At 33.4% G+C, this 18,737-nt stretch overlaps 2 protein-coding genes across 4 annotated transcripts; both read left to right on the top strand.

Annotated features, from left to right (window-relative positions):
* The first annotated feature begins 279 nt into the window (after positions 1-279).
* Cyp4aa1 (Probable cytochrome P450 4aa1) lies at positions 280-7,456 on the top strand. Of its 3 annotated transcripts, XM_034327422.2 has the most exons (12): positions 280-418; positions 487-543; positions 615-661; positions 975-1,161; positions 1,501-1,632; positions 1,706-1,811; positions 4,208-4,376; positions 4,540-4,917; positions 5,584-5,656; positions 5,821-6,353; positions 6,573-6,752; positions 6,828-7,456. In XM_034327422.2, exons 6-12 carry the CDS (start codon positions 1,797-1,799, stop codon positions 6,992-6,994), a joined length of 1,515 nt encoding a protein of 504 aa, XP_034183313.2. In that variant the 5' UTR covers positions 280-418; positions 487-543; positions 615-661; positions 975-1,161; positions 1,501-1,632; positions 1,706-1,796; the 3' UTR covers positions 6,995-7,456. The 3 variants fall into 3 exon arrangements, with proteins under 3 accessions (XP_034183313.2, XP_034183321.2, XP_034183294.2); XM_034327430.2 differs by lacking the exons at positions 280-418; positions 487-543; positions 615-661; positions 975-1,161; positions 1,501-1,632 and having other exon boundaries at positions 1,684-1,811; XM_034327403.2 differs by lacking the exons at positions 280-418; positions 487-543; positions 615-661; ... (1 more) ...; positions 1,501-1,632; positions 1,706-1,811 and adding an exon at positions 1,837-3,478.
* An 8,593-nt stretch (positions 7,457-16,049) lies between these two features.
* Positions 16,050-18,390, top strand: Ilk (integrin linked kinase). Its single transcript, XM_034327468.2, has 7 exons — positions 16,050-16,504; positions 16,686-16,851; positions 16,933-17,125; positions 17,227-17,307; positions 17,379-17,821; positions 17,905-18,135; positions 18,215-18,390. The coding sequence occupies exons 1-7, from the start codon at positions 16,416-16,418 to the stop codon at positions 18,359-18,361; spliced, it is 1,350 nt and encodes a 449-aa protein (XP_034183359.1). The 5' UTR covers positions 16,050-16,415; the 3' UTR covers positions 18,362-18,390.
* Positions 18,391-18,737: the final 347 nt, after the last annotated feature.

Genomic DNA, 18,737 nt, shown 5'->3' with positions numbered 1-18,737 from the left:
ATATGGAAAATTTAAACATTTGTATAGCCTGAACTTAATTATGGTTACGTTCGATGTATGTTGATGGTTTCAGCTTTTCAGAGCTTGAAAAATAGTCTGCGCCAATCGTGTACTTTAAGCAATCACACTAGAATGCATTTACCACGTTAGTAGTAATAAAAATGAGGAGAAACATTTGTCACTGACTTTAGAATGTTGTGATCACATAGTGTTCTGCAAATGGTACTGTGAGCGCCATCTAATTTCGAAATACTGACGAACACTAAATTGTAGGTACTGCTTAGTCGGTACTATGTTTGTATGTTTTCGTTTTTATTTCTTTTTCTCTGTAAAATGGTGAGAGAGCTCAACCGTTTCTCAAACTACGTATCCTGTATTTTGTTTGTTAAATAAGTATTAAACGATCCATTAAAAAGATGTAAGTAAAGTGGCAATGTAAACATAACTAAAGTTCTAAAGTAAGTCAATGAAATTCTTATTTTATAGGATTTACGTCGTAATGCTAACCATTTTATATTTCAAACTTGTAATAATGGCATTTTGGTAAGTATTAATTTTATAATATATATTTAATATTCATCATGTGATGAAATAATTTCGGTTTATCTATTAAGGTATTCTATTGGTTCCTATGGAAGTTACACATTACTGGTGGACCAAGGTGAGATAACAGGTGCAAAAATTGCGCGCGCACTTATGATGAGCGGCATGGTGTTATGTTCTATGGCATAATATGATCAGCTAATATGATGTCATAAAGTAAATGTACTTAGAAGCCAAGGGATGTATTAGCTTAATAGAAAACCGGGGAATGTTGAATTTCGAAATTAAAAGCCATAGAAACATAACAATAAAATGTGTACATCAGAAAAAAAATTATAAAATAAAATAATTGGTTTAAAAATAATTTTGAACGTAATAGTGTTACTATTACTTTCAATCAATTCAATAAACAAATGAATGATTTTTTACAGGAATCGCTACATCGTATGCAATAAACTAAATGAAAAAATAGTATTGCAATAGAATAGTTGGCAAGCTTCCAAGTTAAATTGCAAGATCGCCGGCTGGTATTGAATGTATTGTACATACATAGCAATTAATTGCATTCGACAGCCGATTTGCATACGACAAAGCTTGTAAAAGGAAAAGAATTTTAAGGTAAACAAACGTAATGGCTTTTGTGAACTTACTTTCAAGGTTTTTCTATTTCACCCAAACTCGCTCGATTTCAATTTCAAAGAAAAAATATCTAAAAATACTTGCAGTGCTTTTAACTTCTTACATAATAATATTATCAATGTTTTGTTAGAAACAATGGAACATAAGTAATTATATGTAGTTAACAAAGAAATCTTATTCAATTAAAATAATAAGAAGGAAAAGAAATTTTTGTTTTGCCATGTAGCAATAAATAAGCGTGTTTGCGTGAAGTATGTAGTTTAGTAATTATTAACGAAGATCGTACGATAAGTTATTCACTGGACAAACTTTTTCGAGGTTCTTTTCTCCCGGTTCGACCCTGGCTGGAAGGATGCGCGTAAAGCATCATCTTTGGTGATCGCCTCCCAGAAGCTGAGCGGGAAAGATATTTTATAAAGCACGCCTGCACACATCGGCGTTACGTGATTCGTATGTGAATTGCTCGTTAATACTTCTGGTAAGACACCTCTTACTCCATTACACCTATATAAACTACTACTAGCCATCGGCGAGGGTTTAGTCGAACGATTACTTTAAACGCGAGCACGGAGGTGTTTGTCCCATTTCGTGCCTCTGAGGGCTATGATATTCCTATGGTGTTGATAAAGGTGAGATGGTTAAGAACATACGTTTCGTTAATACAATAAGTATCATTATTTAAAACTGCAATAAAATCAGTGTTTTTAAAAGAAAAAACTTCCATACATGGTATCAAAAAAATACAGAAAGTTGTTTCTATTTAATATTTATATTTGAAAATTAAACACAGAAATAAAGTTCTGAAGTTCAATTAGAATCGGTGAACGTGAAATTCAAATGTATTCTTCGACGCATAATGTCAATGTTTCTTTTGGAAGTGTGTGCATTGTCAACAGATAATAAATGATTTCTCATAAACGTTCGACGAGTTTTCTTTAGGTGGCATAAAAGTCCATTCATCGTATTTAATAAAAATCTTGCCGAGCGTTCTTTCATCCACTTTGCATGAAAACCAATGAAAATGTGAAGAATCAGCGACGTTAGCAGATGATAAAATATACATGCGTCAATGAAACAGAAATATGTTTATTAGGAATAAAAAGGTTTGCGCTACTCTTGCGGTGCAAGATATGATGTATTGTGAGTATATACAGTAAAACCTGGATAAATTCAACCAAGATTGGGACCCAGTGGTTGCGTTTACCTAAGCACGGTACAGTAAAACCTGGATAAATTCAACCAAGATTGGGACCCAGTAGTTGCGTTTACCTAAGCACGGTATCGAAGCTCGGATGACACGCGACGACCAGCCAAGCGTGAACGTTGAAAGGGACAGACAGTGGTGGAAAGAGAGAGGTCCGAAATCAAAGGAAAGAGCCGAAACGTATCGGTGTGACTAATACTAATTGAATCAAAAAACTTTTTTATTTTTGACTTTTTTTGAGTGAAACTTTTACTAGCGCATTGGTGAGATTTTTGTGAGTAAAGTGGTACCAAACACGATATAGTTTCAATTATAATTACTTGCTAAAATTGATGTTATAAGTTGGCGAAAAGCAAGAGAGATCGAAATCCAAACCAGTCGCGGTGTCGGCTTTGGTTTCAAAGGTTTCATTTATCCTAGCGAGGAGTCGATTCTGGGCATTTAATGTTTCATTTATCCAAGCGAGGTGTCGATTCTGAATCCGTACACATGTTTTCTTTGTAGCCAACATGCCGATTCTGTGTCCGTACACATCTTTTGTATTCAGCCGACATCATTTATATTCAGTCGTGGTCTCAATTCTATGCTGTTTATTCTATTACTATTGTTTATAAATATAATTCAACCTATATCGAGTTTGGTATCATTTTAATCAGAAAAATCTCACAAATGCATTAGTAACAGTTTCATTGAGAAAAAGTTAAAAATAAAAAAGTTTTATCGTTGAATTAGTATTAGTCACACGGATATTACGGTCGGATCATATTACACGGTTTCCTCGTCGAGCGGCTCGGTTCGCCTAGGGGGATCCCCCCAAGTGGAGGGGATAGCGATGTTTCATTTATCCAAGCATTCTTTCGTTGAATTTATCCAGGTTTTACTGTATTATGGACTTTGAGCAAATCTTGAGCGGTCCAGAAGGATCTGGTGGGAGCAAACGTTTAAATAGCTTGAATCTCTATGGGTGCGCGTGAGTTCAATGTTACGGCTCGAAAAAATTTTTGGTCCACAGTGTTGTTCGGTGCTTTACAGTGTTTTTGCCATAGCAAATCATACATTTAATTAAATATGGTTGTTACAGCCCAACAAATAGTAAGTGGCAATGTTTCTTCCTGGTTGAAACATCAGTCGAATATCAATTAAAATATAGTGACTACTTGTGATTTTCACTTGCTACACTCTAAATGAAATGTTCGTTAACAAGAAGAAAATGTGTGAAAAGAAATTTTATTAGATGTACTCTCATTTATTATAATTATCAGTGTTGTTATTTATAATCAACGAAATTTATTTTTAACTCAGAAGCATTGTTCTCTACTGTGAAACATTATTATTCAATTGGCACGTTGCTGTAGTAATAGCACGTTCCAATGAATCAATTAATTGGGGATACAACTTGAATAATTAATTAAACAGATTTGGGGGGGGGGGGGGGGGGAGCTGACCCTAGTAGAATTGAATTTTATTTTAAAACCTCCTTTGTTTTACAAGAATATCAAAATAATTTTATTATCATCAGCATATCTTCATTTCTGATTAAAGATTTTCGCACATTATCGGTGCTTGATAGAAAGAGCGGTGCTTTACTGTGGACAAGGTACACTAACGAGTTAATTTGTTTTTAGCCGTGATCCGAACACAAAATAATTAACTGAAGCGTGATAACAAACGCGATGGATAATATGTTTTGGAAAAATGTTCCATCGATTTCTATTAGAAAACCCATGGAAATAATTTTTAACAATTTTTCAAAGATTTTACGACATTACAGAAGTCAATGAAGTTTTAAGTGTTTAACAAAGTAATTATTTGGTTCGACAGTGGGACCAGACACCAGGTGGGGTGTGGACTTACCTCATTATTTTGGCCAGTGTTTACATTCTGTATATTCTCAGGACTTACATCAGAACAGTCATATTTGTATCTCGTTTAAACGGACCGAAAACTGTGCCTTTTCTCGGAAATGCCAGATGTGTTCTCAAAGATAATTGTAAGTAATCAAAAATGACTGAAGACATCATTTACTCTGTCACAGGATCTATGAAATTAAAGAGACGAGTGGATAAGGGTGTTATGTAACATACGTTTAATCAATTTTTTGATGTAATAATATTCTTTGAAATTGGATAAAATTGAAATTTGAAATGTTTCAGTGCTGCATAGACTGGCGCACGAAAATCAGACGTACGGTCGCATCGTCAGGATATGGCTGACAGGATTACCATACGTAATACTCATCGAACCGGAAGACATCCAAATAGTCCTCAGCAGCATGAAGCATACACGCAAGATATTCTTCTATAAATTACTCGACAATTTCCTCGGGAAAGGCTTGATCACCAGGGACGTGGATACCTGGAGGACTCACCGGAAATTCTTGCAGCCTGCTTTTCATCTTCATATTCTCGAGAGATTTACGAGTACCTTCGCGGAATGCGCGGACCATCTGATGAACCAGTTCCTTAATAAGAATAATCAAGAAATCAATATCACCTCTTTCATCAATGATTCGGTGTATGATATTTTAAGCGGTAAGCAGAAATTAATTTTTTGCAAAAAACATGTATTAGAAATGGGTTTACACTATGATGTCACTCATAGCTCATTTGATCTTCAAGAATGCATATAAATGTACTTTGCATATGAATAAGAAAGTCAACATTTTGCTCGACGAAGTGCTCTTTTGCAATGCTTTTATTGAAATTACTACGAATAATTAATAAGGTCACGTTTCGTCACGTTTATCCGTTAGACACTTTCATTTTTTACATCAGAAACGTGGTACTTTGTGATGTTAATGACAAAGATGATATTTTGATCTTTTAAGAATATCATTTGCTATAACTATACAAAAAAGTGGAGAAACATCTGCATTCTGAAATCGTTATTTATACAGTTTTATTGTTGAATGATAAACATAATGTTCATATTTGTTTTGTTATTAGAAGTACACGACAAATTTGTTATTCACAGCATAAAGTTGAAATCCATTCGAATCTGAGACGGGTGATAAGTACGTGTTAAGTACCGAATAATCTTAATTAGCATTTGAAATGAACTTTTGTTTCTCCGATGTTTCAAAATTTGCAACGTAATACCTGTTAGTAGATTTTTGTTGTAAGAAGATCTCTGGATTACGTCCACATCGTCACCGAGAATCGGTGGTAATATTTGAAATTATTATTAACTGTTTGCAGAAACTGTTTTGGGAATCAACCGAGCGAGTCGACAGTCTGGTTTAATCATGGATGATGATCTGCCTTTCAGAAAGTGAGAATCGAATAATATTTTTGTCTAGTATTTATTTGCTCCATATAAATTATTCCAATTGCCAAAATTTTTACAACTTTGATCAATGCTTTTTCTAATTACAACCATAATAATTGTTAAAGTTTCCAAACAATTTTACGATTATCAATTATATATTTTTCCAGGGGACAAATCATGTTATTGTACCGTATGGTAAGACCCTGGTTGTTAATTGAATGGATCTATCGACTGACAAAACACGGAAGACAAGAGGAGAAACAACGGAAGGACCTATTCAATACTTGCTTCAAAATGATGAAGGAGAATCGTGACCTCCTACGAAATAAAGATATCAATGTGAACGAAACGAAGAATATCAAGAGGACATCTTTGCTCGAGTACATGGTTGAAATGAACGAGAAGAATCCTTGCTTCACCGACGAGGACATCGTCGAAGAGTGTTGCACGTTTATGTTGGCTGGACAGGATTCAGTTGGCACTGCAACAGCGATGACAATTTTCCTTTTAGCCAACCATCCTGAATGGCAGGAGAAATGTATAGAAGAACTGGATAATATTTTTAATGGAAGTTCGAGGCTTCCAGCAATGAAAGATCTGAAAGAAATGAGGTGCTTAGAGATGTGCATCAAGGAATCCCTTCGGTTGTATCCTAGTGTACCGATAATAGCTAGAATACTCGGCGAAGACGTGAAAATCGGTATGTTTTTATTATTCCTGATCTACGTGGAAAAATATTCCAGACTTCCTTTATTGATCTGAACATTAACGCCTTGATTACTATGTTTAATGAAAACGGTCATATAGACATAACATATTTAAATAAGAATTATGCAGAACACTATATCAAGAATTGTCTAGCAATGTAAACAGTTAACAACACGCATTTTAATTGCATGATTATTAATGTATATTTTAGGAAAACACGTGGTTCCAGCGGGCTGTGGTGTATTCATATCACCTTACAGTACCCATCGCTTGCCCCATCATTTCTCAGATCCTGAAGCATTTAAACCAGAACGTTTTAATTCAGAAAACTCTGAGAAAAGGCATCCGTATGCTTATATACCTTTCAGTGCTGGACCAAGAAATTGCATTGGTAAAATTACTTTTCAAGATAAGCTACCTTTCAAAATAAGTTACGTGCAATAAAGTTATATGAATGTTTTTTCAGGTAATAAATTTGCAATGCTGGAAATGAAATCCATGATTAGTGCCATTCTTAGAAAATGTCGATTGGAATCCATTCCGGGCAAAAAGGAGGTGCGACCAAAGTTTAGGATGACGATCAGAGCGCAAGGTGGACTCTGGGTGAAAGTAGTTGTGCGGGATCAAAAATGAAAAATTGTGTTAACTTAATTAACTTAATTATAATTTGATAAGTATATGAAATTTTTGCTCAGGTTACATGTAAATTATTGTTTTCGTACGTTTTTAGTGTAAGAGTCTTCGATTTTTTGTTGTTTAAAATATATCTAATATAAATAGTATCTTTATTTAATGAAAAATCGATGGATTTTAGGATTTATAGTATCTTATAAAATAATTGTAATATGTATCTTATAATTCTTTATATTTTTATTTTACGATTAAACGTTAAACATGTAAGTAATGCTAGCTGTAAGTACCCTATGTAAACCTCTTACCATTTTTCTGTTACATCATGCTACATCGATTGAAAATGATATTACATCCCAGCATTGCAAAAGAGTAGAAAGCTGTAAAAGATATCCAAATTAACATGTATAATAATATTAATTTCAGCATGTACAAGAACCCACGAATTTTTAGATGGTTATTGTAAGAAACTTAAAACAATATATTATTCAGTTTTTTCTTTGGTATTTATTATTTTAATGGTTATTTAAGTATTACAGTTTTGAATGACACAATTTTAAATTTCCACCAATAGCAGTTATTTGCCATCCAATGTCGACCAATCAGAATCGTCGTTATTGGCTGCTACACAATACGTTATTTCTCTTCGATACTTCGTCCTGAGTGCACGTGCTTCTAACCGGAGAAATTAAATCGTGTTAAAATATTATATTAAATTGTATTTCTGGTATAAAAAGTATCAAAAAAAGAAGGAAAAGTTGCAGAGAAATCCAGATGCACAACTTCTGACATCAATTCTACATTGTCTTCAGAAATACGTGAGGTGAGATTTTTTATTCTTGCGAATTCAGATTCAAATTGACGTAGTATTATCTTAATTATTCTTCTTTATATTGACAATTCCTTACTCCGTTTTCATAATTTATGCTTTTAAATTCTGAAAAATGATTTAGCTTTTTCAATTTCACTAAGGTTATCTACTTTATTAAATATTTTTTAGTAGAATTACTACATAGGATACGGTTATTAAAGTAATATTTCTCTTTATTTATTATATAATTACGAATAAATAATAGGTAAATCGAGATAGGTGTTGCTAAAAAAATATATTTTCTTTGGTATTTATTATGTGAACGTTTTCGATAATATTAAAGCCTTGAAGTAGGCAATTTCCTGTTTTGCATTAATGGCGGTGGTTGTCTATCCCATTTCGACCAATCACAGTCGTCTTCCTCCATTTTGACCAATCAGAGTTGTCTTCCTCTCATTTCGACCAATCAGAGTCGTCGGTATCGACGCTGTGCGCAAGTTTGACTCACTACGTCACTTCCGTTTGACGCTTCGTCGCGAGTGCACGCGTTGTGACAAGTATAATTAAAAAGTATTAGAATATTATATTATATTGTATTTGTTGTATTAAAAATACGAAAAACAGAAGGAAAAGTCGAAGAGAAGTCCAGATGCATGATTTCTGGCATCAATTGTACAAAGTCTTCACAAATACGTGAGATGAAATTTTTCACTCTTGTCACGAATTCCAATTGAGATTGTAAGATCATTAGTTTAGTTATTTTCCTTTCATATCATTAATTTCTTCAACATTCATGAATTTTCTTATGTTTTTGGTACTTTTCCCATAATTTATTGCTTTGAATTGTGAAAATTGATTTCTATAGTTTAATGAGCATCGTAATATCACGAGAACGGTTTGTCTACTTGCTTCGGTACCAATCGGCATCGTTCGGTTATCGCTCGGCACCGGCCGGTGTTCCGTGGGGAGGGAGGTTGCACCATTTCTCTCGCGAACGTCGAGATGATAAGACGTGTTGAGTACATCGTCCCGTATAATTAGTAGTTACATGGGTACGCATAGTATACCTACTGATGAGATATTTTGCATAAATTATAGACTTTGATCGTTTGTTAATAATAATTTTATTGCTGTTGATTAAATTTTATTTATATAAATTTGTATTTCTTATTTGTTACAGATATTTGGTTGATATTAAAAAGACGCCATGAGAGATTGGTTTGAAATACAATTTCGTAAAGAATTGGTAACATTTTGATTTATTGTAATTAATTATTAATATTGGTTATTACATTTTTTTTATTATTGAGTTGTTGTTAATTGTAAGGATTTTTAATAATTATTTGGTATCAAGGTCAAGAAAGAAAAGATTAGAGAAATTTTTGCTTTTTGATCAATTAATAGAAAAAGAATAATTAATTTTTCATTTTATTAAATAATTTCGATTAGTAATTTAATATATGTGTTTTAAATTAGAACATAATTGAAACAATTTGTATTCTACTGTAGATATTTGCTTCTCTTCTTCAATTATTTAGTTATATTTCTATTATTTTAAACAATCTATTTTTGTTAAATCATAAAAATTATATTATAATATACAGTTTTCGGTGCAGGTTTAAATTAAATAGAAAATACGTTATTAAATCACATGTTGTTTATGCATCATTCGTTGCGTTGTTATTGAAAAGAATTTGGATAATTTATAAATTAATATGCTTACAACTCTAACAACGAAAATCCTCTGCTTTAATAAAAGAGTCTAGTAGATTTATTAAACAATGATTTTCTATCTCTGTAATATTCATTGAAATGATTATTTACAATTATTTAAAATATTTCATTATTACGGTATTAACTAGGATCAATATTCTACTTTAATAATATTCGTGTTCGTTGAAGATGTTTCACGAACACTGATATTTTCATTTACAGGCGATTAGTCGCCAGTATTTCCTTAACGAACGTTCAATAGGAAGAATGTTTATTTATATATTTCCACCCATCCCAAACCTCCCCACTAATCTTTTCTTTCAGGAATTGTTGTGGCCGCGCGCAAAGCGGTCGGTAGAGTCAGTGTTTGTACGTACTTTCAATGTTTTTATTTTTGTCAAGGGTGAACTGGCCCTGAATAGAGTTGCGTTTGTACAATTAAGAATCACGCGAAAGTAGAGTCAGTGTTTGCTGCGTATCATAAAATATTTTCTAGAGCAACGTGGCTCTGATTTTTCTTTTTCCATCGCGAAAGTAGAGTCTACAATTATTGTACGCCGAAAATTATTGACGGTCGCGTTACTAGTCTTTACTTTTATTTTTAATTTTTTTTTTCTAATTGCTCGATATATCGCGTATTAGAGTCGCGGGCATCACTGAAGAGGAGTCTTGGGCGATGCTCCATAAGGAAAGAGTGTAAGTATCTTATTACTTTATTCAATTAATTTTAATTCAAATAGAATCATTTACAATTTCAACATTTAATAATTGAAAGTTCCTTTTAACTGCTAATATTTTATAAAATTTAAATTCATATATAATTTTATTATATCAAAAATTGATATAATTTGCAAAATTAACCGTAATTCGTTCTTGTTTTGTTACAGATGAATTTTTCTACTTTGCCGAGTTCCTGGATATCCTGATGGCCTTCTTCACGACTTCCGTTTTCTCGTATAAGGCAACCTCCTACCTGCTTGCTGTACATCCTCCTACTTGACTCGGAAGAAGAGTATATCTGCGAACGGTGAGTCGCATGTTTTATGGTTCCTCCGGTGCCCAATCATGTCGTAGGACGAATAGTCCGAATCGACACGGGTTACCGGTTGTATACGTGCTTGGCGAGCATAGTGACCATGGGTATGATTATACTCATGAGTAGTAACACATTTATTGTGTTTTATTTCAGTTAGATCAGGCTAGGTCTTCTTGCACTTCGCGTTTAAATATTATTTCTATTCCACATATTCCAATAAATATTTATGAAATAAATATATGAATGCTTTTAAATGTTATAATAAAACGTGGAATATGAAATATTTTAATACAGAAACAATTTTATTTAGTTTTTCTTTAACGGAGAAGTCAGATACTATCTGATTTAGTTATTTCAAATCGATATAATATTGGTAATGTAATATGTATATTGGATATACATATTAATGATACTTATATATTGATTTAATTACATTTTATACGTTGTAAATTCAAATATAATTTGAGAATTTTTTCCGAGTAGTAAAGTTCAATCCATTTTATAGCGAAGTTTAACTTATATTTACACGTTCATGAAAAATTGAACAATTTATGTGCAAGAAGACAATTCGTGACGGGTAGATTTCCAATTCAGAGTGATCTATTTGAACACATTTTGCATATTTTTGAAAATTTACTCTGAGGAGGGAGTCACCCGAGGATGTTTTAATTTTATATTAATTTTCATAGTAAATTCGTCTTTTCATTGCAAAGAATTCTTAATTAGAGTCATTTTCGTTTCAATAAAGTATCAAATTCAATTTTTACATTAAATTCTTTTTCATTAGAGTTTTCCATTTATTAAATTAGTGTTGCGAAAAATTTCCGTCGCGGGAGTAATTATGACGATGCTCACTCTAGTATTCGGTGGGAATCTTTTGTTAAGCAAGTTATTAAGCAAAATTAATCCGTTATTAAGGAAAATTAATCTGTTATTAAGCAAAATTAATTCGTTAATAAGCAAAAGATTCCGCGGCATAAGACCGTGAACACCATCTCTGGGAGATATACCCATGCATTACTAGGCCTTTGCAGGCGCAGTTTTAGAATACGGAACACTTCCATATGTTACCATATTCTAAACTGCAGTCCTTTTGTCTATACTATGGGCGTCCGTCAATCTGACACCGTTGGATGCAACGTGTTGGACGGGCGGGTAGCGCTCTTAGCGAAGGGGTGCACTCTGTCCTGGCGTTACGACGTCCAGGCGGGGTGGGTGGTATGTAGCGTCTGGCGTAAGTCTAGGGGGCGTGAGACCCTTCGTTGCCAGCTGATATTAGTAGTGCAGCATTTTTACGTCATAATTGCTCAATATTGCTTTCAGTATTTGCTCTTAATGCATAAAGAGCTTTATATTTACAAAGTCGAGTCACTTTTATTAAAATGGTAAAATATTAGCCCGTTAGATGTTTATGTACTAATCATGTTTCTAGATCAGGATTTTCAGATTTAACCCCTTCCGTGTTTATTGCCAAAGCCCATTCACGTGCCCAGGTGCTACTTGGATGGGTAGAGGCAATGGGCACGATGACCTAGTTCATAAGAATAATAATTAATAAGCGGCTGGCATTGTGTTAGTATATCGTGCCCGACGTAATCTCCACATATGGTGTGTGTGTTTTTAGGCTGTGGGATTGCGTCGGTTTAATAACTTTTTCATTTAACTTTTAATTTGAAATAATATTTGATTCAACAAGATGTACGATGAACGTACAAATCAAATACTATTGTTACCATTACTATTACCATTACTATAATATTACTATGATTATTACCATTACTGTATTACCATTGCTATGAAATATTCTATATGAAAGTAGTTAATTAAATTTGTTAATTATCATTATACGCAATGATTGCTAGCCATGCCAGACGATTTCAGTGAAAAATGGTACGTACCGTAGAGTGTGATGTGAGATGAAACTCGGGTGACGGAGGCGTCCCGGGACGTTCTCCCTAGTGTAGGCTCTTGCGCCCGGGTGGAGTGTATGAGAATCGTGGAATGAATTTTTGTGAGAATGTGATTTTGCCATTTTTAAATATAGGGTTAGGTAGGTAGGTAGTATACCTTCTGGTGTGTGTGATAGATCGTAAGTAGGTAGGGCCGGGACAGGTTGTCACAGTCTCTTGGTCGGGTAGGCGCGATTTCGCGTGATCAACCTGTACCTGGAATATATTTGAAGAATTGACGATACAATTGACGCGAACGGAGTATGCCGTTCACGCTCGATTCTATCTGTACAATTTTTCAAATTTTTGGCGACTTTCTAAGTCGTCATACGCGGTCGCGAGGTACGAGACGCACAAATTCTGCTCGAGCACGGCACGTGTGCACGAACAACGACTTATATAAAGTCCTTTTTCGTCCACGTGTCAATTAGAGTTTCGCGATTTTTCATTTTTGTTGATTGTTTTTTTTTTGTTGCGAATTTACAAGTCTTGAGCTTTAGATATAAGTTTCAGGTGGGTGGACCGCCCGAAGAAAGAAAAGGCTATATGCCGAAGAGCCCCGACAAATTGTCATTGAAGAGGGGAACTACTAATGATTTTGCATCCTTTTGCAAAAAAGGATGGGAAATCATTATCGTTACTACTTTGTCACTGTGCTCGCTTGTAGTTGTAGTTTTGTAATTTCAGGACAAGAGGGGGCCCGTGACCCCCATGATTTTGGGCAAATCGCGTTTTCAATTTAGTGTTGCGAATGAATATCGATCACGGTTCAATTTAGTGTTGCGAACTTTAAATATCGCGTTTCCTTTTTGCATTGCTTCAAAATAGAATTTAACTTTTCAATGTTGATTGCTTTAAGATTTTTCAGAGTTTTGTTTTGTAATGTTGATTGCTTTAAGATTTTTTAGAGTTTTGCTTTTTAATGTTGATTGCTTTAGTGTTGCGAATAAAAAATACACGGTTTGGGAATCCCCTTTTTTTGCATTTTAATTGCATGTCTGTTAAAAATAGCGTTGCGAATGACATTAGCGCGATTGTTTCCCAGTGTTGCGACTTATAAATACGCGATTGCTTTGCATTAGTGTATAGAGTTCTCTGATAATTAGTGTTGCGATAATGAATATTCGCGGTTTGCATTAGAGTTGCGATATACGATGAAATGCCCAAAAACGAACCAGTGGAGCTGCCATGGTCCATGAGGCAGTTATGGACCAGCTGCTGAGGTACAGCCTTGGATTGGCTGTACCACTTTTTTAGATTAGTTGCGTCTTACAAAATTCGGTAGATTTGAGTAGTGTTGCGTTACAGTTCGCGTTTTCTACTTTCTTTTTTTCAGCTTAGCGTTGCGTATAATGGAGCAGCCTTCACGCGTACGGTTTTGTATTATATAATTAATGAAATTAGTGTTGCGTTAGAGTTCGCGTTTTCTATTTTCTTTTTTTCAGCTTAGCGTTGCGCATAATGGAGCAGCCTTCACGCGTACGTTTTTGTATTATATAATTAATGAAATTAGTGTTGCGAATGAATTCGCGATTGTTATTAAATATTTTACTATTTTGCATTTATTAAACTAGTGTTGCGTATAATTTCGGTTTGTTTTATAGAGTTTGCTTAGGAATTGCTCTTATGGGCAATCGAACTTTTCTTTTCAGCTTCCCCTGTCCCCCTATGCTTTTTCTTTTTTTTTTTTAATTTCTAAAGTTTTGAGCGTTCGGTTGTTGGAAATACTGTTAAATAAGATACGAATTAAATCTTTTCAGAATAATATTAAATATTAGGACAAAGTTTTAAATAGAACTTTATCCAAAGTTTTATTTAAAATGAAACATCATTTTATTTTATGATGATTGGAGATAAAGTATTTCAAGGAATATTTGTTCATTTGAAATTGCTTATTTAATTTTGATTGTATTTTGTTTAAACAAAAGTAGCGGATGATCGTTGTTAAGGTTGTTCAATTTTAATTTTTAATCGCGATATTTAGTTTCAAGCTTACGGAAAAGCTAATTAATGTAGTGTACTTTTATAAATTTCAAATTCATTTTCGTAAATAAAGTCCACTCGCGATTTTTTTGTTGGTTTTATAAATATCATCAAACTTGCACTATAAAGGTGTATTGAATAATATAATGTAATAAAGTTGAGTAGAGTCATGGTTGTGAATATATTGCAGTAAAAAATAATTATTTCAATTTAAAGATTATATATTATTCGTTACTAAATGAACAAATGTTAAATATTATGCAATGAAATGAAGTAATTAATGTTTCTAATTGAAATCACTTACTTAATAACAATTTTTTTTACAAATCTTTTTTGTTTTTACTTTGGTACCGAAATTTGCTTTTAATTCATATTTTGTCTAATTGATGTTTTCTATTTTGGAAATGACTCATTAACCATTATTTTGATTTTTGTGAAATTTTATTGTTACTAATGTATCTTCTTTTCAGCTATTATATTTTTTTTTTCTTTGTATGAATTCGATTAATGAGTTTCTGTTGCAGAAAAATATCTTTATAGGAAGTGTGAATTAATAATATCAGATAATAGACTGGAAGAAATGTAATATAGAATTTAGAGTTCAGAAATGGAATTCAGTGTATTCAGTTAAGTAAAACGAGATGAAGAGAGAAAATGATTCTTACGAGTGGTAATTTCTAAACCGTACTTTTTTTGAAAATTGTATTTAATCCTTTTCTGTTTGTTTCAGGCAAGTTGTAAATTTACGATTAATTATTATTATTTTCTTAAATTATGTTTAATACTTTTCAGTTTATTTCAGGAAATATTCTGCTAACAACAAGGAAATCAACTAATTCTTCATATATCTTAGATTTAATGTTAGATTTAATGTTAGATTTAAGTGAATTTTTTACATTATTACGAGCGCTCGTATTTATAAGTATGTAGGATAAATATGCAATTGCATATTAGTAATTACAGATCTGTAATAAAAATAATATTAGTAGATAAGTAGATAGGCATATAGTAAATAAAAATAATGCTCCTTTTGTTGTTCCTTTGCACAACATTAAAAAATGTTTTGCAAATATGCACCAAAAGGATGATGTTCATTGAATTTAAGTAAAAATTTGCATAAATGGAGGGTGGATGGGATGAGGTAGGGTGGGTCTCCACCCGCAGCAACCTCCTCGTGGTGAGACCTGGGCAATCGTTATTATTTGATACCTAATTAATAACTGCATCATTATTTCTATGGTACATTTATTAATTATATAGCAAATAATACGAGCGAATTGGCTGCGAGATCTGTGATTTGTTGTTTGTTCTTCTATATTATCTCTGTTATAGGTTTTCGTTAATTTCTGCATTATCTTTAATGCACTTTTATTTCACTTTTATGTTACCATTAGTATAAACATTGCCAGCCCCTGTGAAAAGATAGTTGCCCACTACAGGGGCCTAGTAGATTTGGCACCGTCGGTAATTCAGTCTAGCAAGATAAATTCGTATTCATTGATTCATATTGTGATAGATGGTGGCACTAAAGTCTTCCACATTTTCTGTTGAAAATGTGGGGAGTATAAAGCAGTCACTGTATGAAGTAACTTCCTGATAGTGAGACAGTATACATACACTATTTCACACGATTCTACGCGTCATATATGGTCACACATAATTGCACGCATAAAGTTCAATCAGAGTAACAAATTAAGTATTGAACAATATCACAGACAAACTTGTACTCTAACGTTTTATGAATCTTCATTGAAATATCACTATCAGTCAGTCTGTGAAATGCACTGAAGTGCAGTTTTTGTGTCAGTGTTGTTAGCTCGGAAATATGGTTATATTTAGTATATGACGACTACAGTGTTTTGGAACACGGAGCACTGCCACTCCCCCGTTATATTACTATATTTTCTTAAATAACTGAATAACTGACAAAAAATGGAAGATATTTTTCAATGGTGCCGTGAAGGAAACGCGATGCAAGTGCGAGTTTGGTTGGATGACACTGAACATGACATGAATCAAGGGTAAATACAAGATCATTCCTTTTTAGGAACAGTACTGCTTGATCTTCTTCTCAAGCTTTAGCAACAATGCTTCTTAAGCTTTCATCATTGTTATGACCTTACATTCAATTGTTAATATTGTATTTCTGTTTGAATTTTCTTAATATCAATCTTCACTTATTATTTCATATTCTATGTATAGTGATGATCATGGATTCAGTCCACTCCACTGGTGCTGCAAAGAGGGACATTTAAAATTGGCAGAGTTGCTAGTCAGTAGAGGAGCACGTATTAATGCTACAAACAGAGGAGATGATACTCCTCTTCATCTTGCTTCTGCTCATGGACATAAGGAAATTGTTCAATTGGTAAATCACGTGTAATTAATTTGTAAGAAGAAGATTATTATACTTTGCGTTTAAGACATTTAATAAAATCTAGATTTATAGTTACTTAGGAATCGAGCAGATGTGAATGTAACAAATGAGCATGGAAATACTGCTCTTCATTATGCTTGCTTTTGGGGTGATCAAGCAGTTGCCGAAGAATTAGTGGCTGCTGGTGCTCTTGTATCCATTGCAAATAAAGATGGTGATACCCCTTTAGACAAAGCAAGAGGTCATCTGGCTAAAAGATTACATGGTATTTGATAATGAATAAAATGTTATTATTTACATTTATTCTGCACACTTAAGTGTACTGTAACATCAAAAACTAATATACTATAAAATTTTGAATCTTAGATTTGGCTGTAGAATATGGACAGGATTTGAAAAAGATTCAATTCAAAGATCAAAGCTGGTTGGGTTTGAAGACTAGAAGTCGTGAGTAACGTTGTATAGGTTCATGAATATTGATTAATATACATAGTAATAATTAATGTCTAATTACATAGGAGATGCAACACTATCAAGACACAAAGGAATAAATATGGCAGATTTATCCTTACATACTCATTTAGCCAGTACACCAAGTGGAGAGACTTGGAGAGGACGTTGGCAAAATAATGATATCGTGGCAAAAATCTTGAACATACGCGAATGTACGGCACGAATCTCAAGAGATTTCAACGAAGAATTTCCTAAATTACGAATCTTTTCGCACCCAAATGTATTGCCTGTTCTCGGTTGTGTTAATCAACCACCTCAATTGGCGACGGTTTCGCAATATATGGCGCGTGGGAGTTTGCATCGGCTTTTACATGGAGGTACAGGTGTCGTTGTTGATACAGCGCGTGCACTTAGATTAGCGCTCGATGTTGCGAGAGCTATGGCATTCCTTCATGGTCTCGAAAGACAAAACAGATGTAGATTCCAATTAAATAGCAAACATATTATGGTATATTTCTTTTCATCATTAGTATGCGTGGATCTGGATATCCTTCGCTTATATGCGCTGACGGAAAAATTTCATATTCATAGATTGACGAAGATTTAACGGCTCGGGTAAACATGGCAGATTCTAAATTTTCGTTCCAAGAAGTAGGTCGAATTTACGAACCAGCATGGATGTCTCCAGAAGCCTTAAGCAAACGTCCGGCTGATATAAATCTGGAAGCTAGCGATATGTGGAGTTTCGCGGTTTTGTTATGGGAACTTGCGACCAGAGAAGTTCCGTTTGCAGATCTTTCGCCGATGGAGTGTGGCATGAAAGTTGGTTTAACACTTAGACGTCGTAAATATAACATAATTTTTTATCTACTAATTATATATCCAATTTAATTAATTATAGATCGCTTTGGAAGATTTACGTGTTAGTATACCTCCAGGAATCTCACCGCATCTTGCTAAACTCATTAGAATTTGTATGAACGAAGATCCGGGAAAACGTCCATCCTTTGACATGGTTGTTCCGATACTCGATAAAATGAAGCGTTAATTTTTGATACAATATTTTTTTTTGTCAATCCTCAGATCATAGAAAAAGGTATGTCATTCCCGAAGAAACTTAATGAACTTAATTAGCTACTAAAACATTTCAGATGTTCAGTGCAGTGCCTCAACAAAAAGAACTGAATTATATTTTTTATAGAATTATATTTGACGTAACAATGTGCCTCCATAAACTTCTTCCACGATATTGTATCTATATGCAATGAGCATTTTATTGTTATCTATTATTTATACAACGTATATCATATATCGTTAATGCTAATAATTATACTCATATTTTCTAAGAGAATATTAACTTTCAATTTACAAACATATTGCAGTCGGTTTTTCTAATTGTTAATTTTATTTATAATATTGCCATT

This window comes from Osmia lignaria, chromosome 9, assembly GCF_051020975.1.
Source record: "Osmia lignaria lignaria isolate PbOS001 chromosome 9, iyOsmLign1, whole genome shotgun sequence".
NCBI classification, from domain to species: domain Eukaryota; kingdom Metazoa; phylum Arthropoda; class Insecta; order Hymenoptera; family Megachilidae; genus Osmia; species Osmia lignaria.
This window is presented reverse-complemented; position numbering and strand designations above follow the sequence as displayed.

Excerpts from the sequence above, each read along its gene's own strand:
- Ilk (XM_034327468.2), top strand. The coding sequence starts at position 16,416 with ATGGAAGATATTTTTCAATGGTGCCGTGAAGGAAACGCGATGCAAGTG. Across the intron at positions 16,852-16,932 it reads ATAAGGAAATTGTTCAATTG|TTACTTAGGAATCGAGCAGA; the intron begins GTAAATCACGTG and ends CTAGATTTATAG. Across the intron at positions 17,822-17,904 it reads TAAATAGCAAACATATTATG|ATTGACGAAGATTTAACGGC; the intron begins GTATATTTCTTT and ends TCATATTCATAG.
- Cyp4aa1 (XM_034327403.2), top strand. The coding sequence starts at position 3,455 with ATGGTTGTTACAGCCCAACAAATA. Across the intron at positions 4,918-5,583 it reads GGTGTATGATATTTTAAGCG|AAACTGTTTTGGGAATCAAC; the intron begins GTAAGCAGAAAT and ends AACTGTTTGCAG. Across the intron at positions 6,753-6,827 it reads TGGACCAAGAAATTGCATTG|GTAATAAATTTGCAATGCTG; the intron begins GTAAAATTACTT and ends ATGTTTTTTCAG.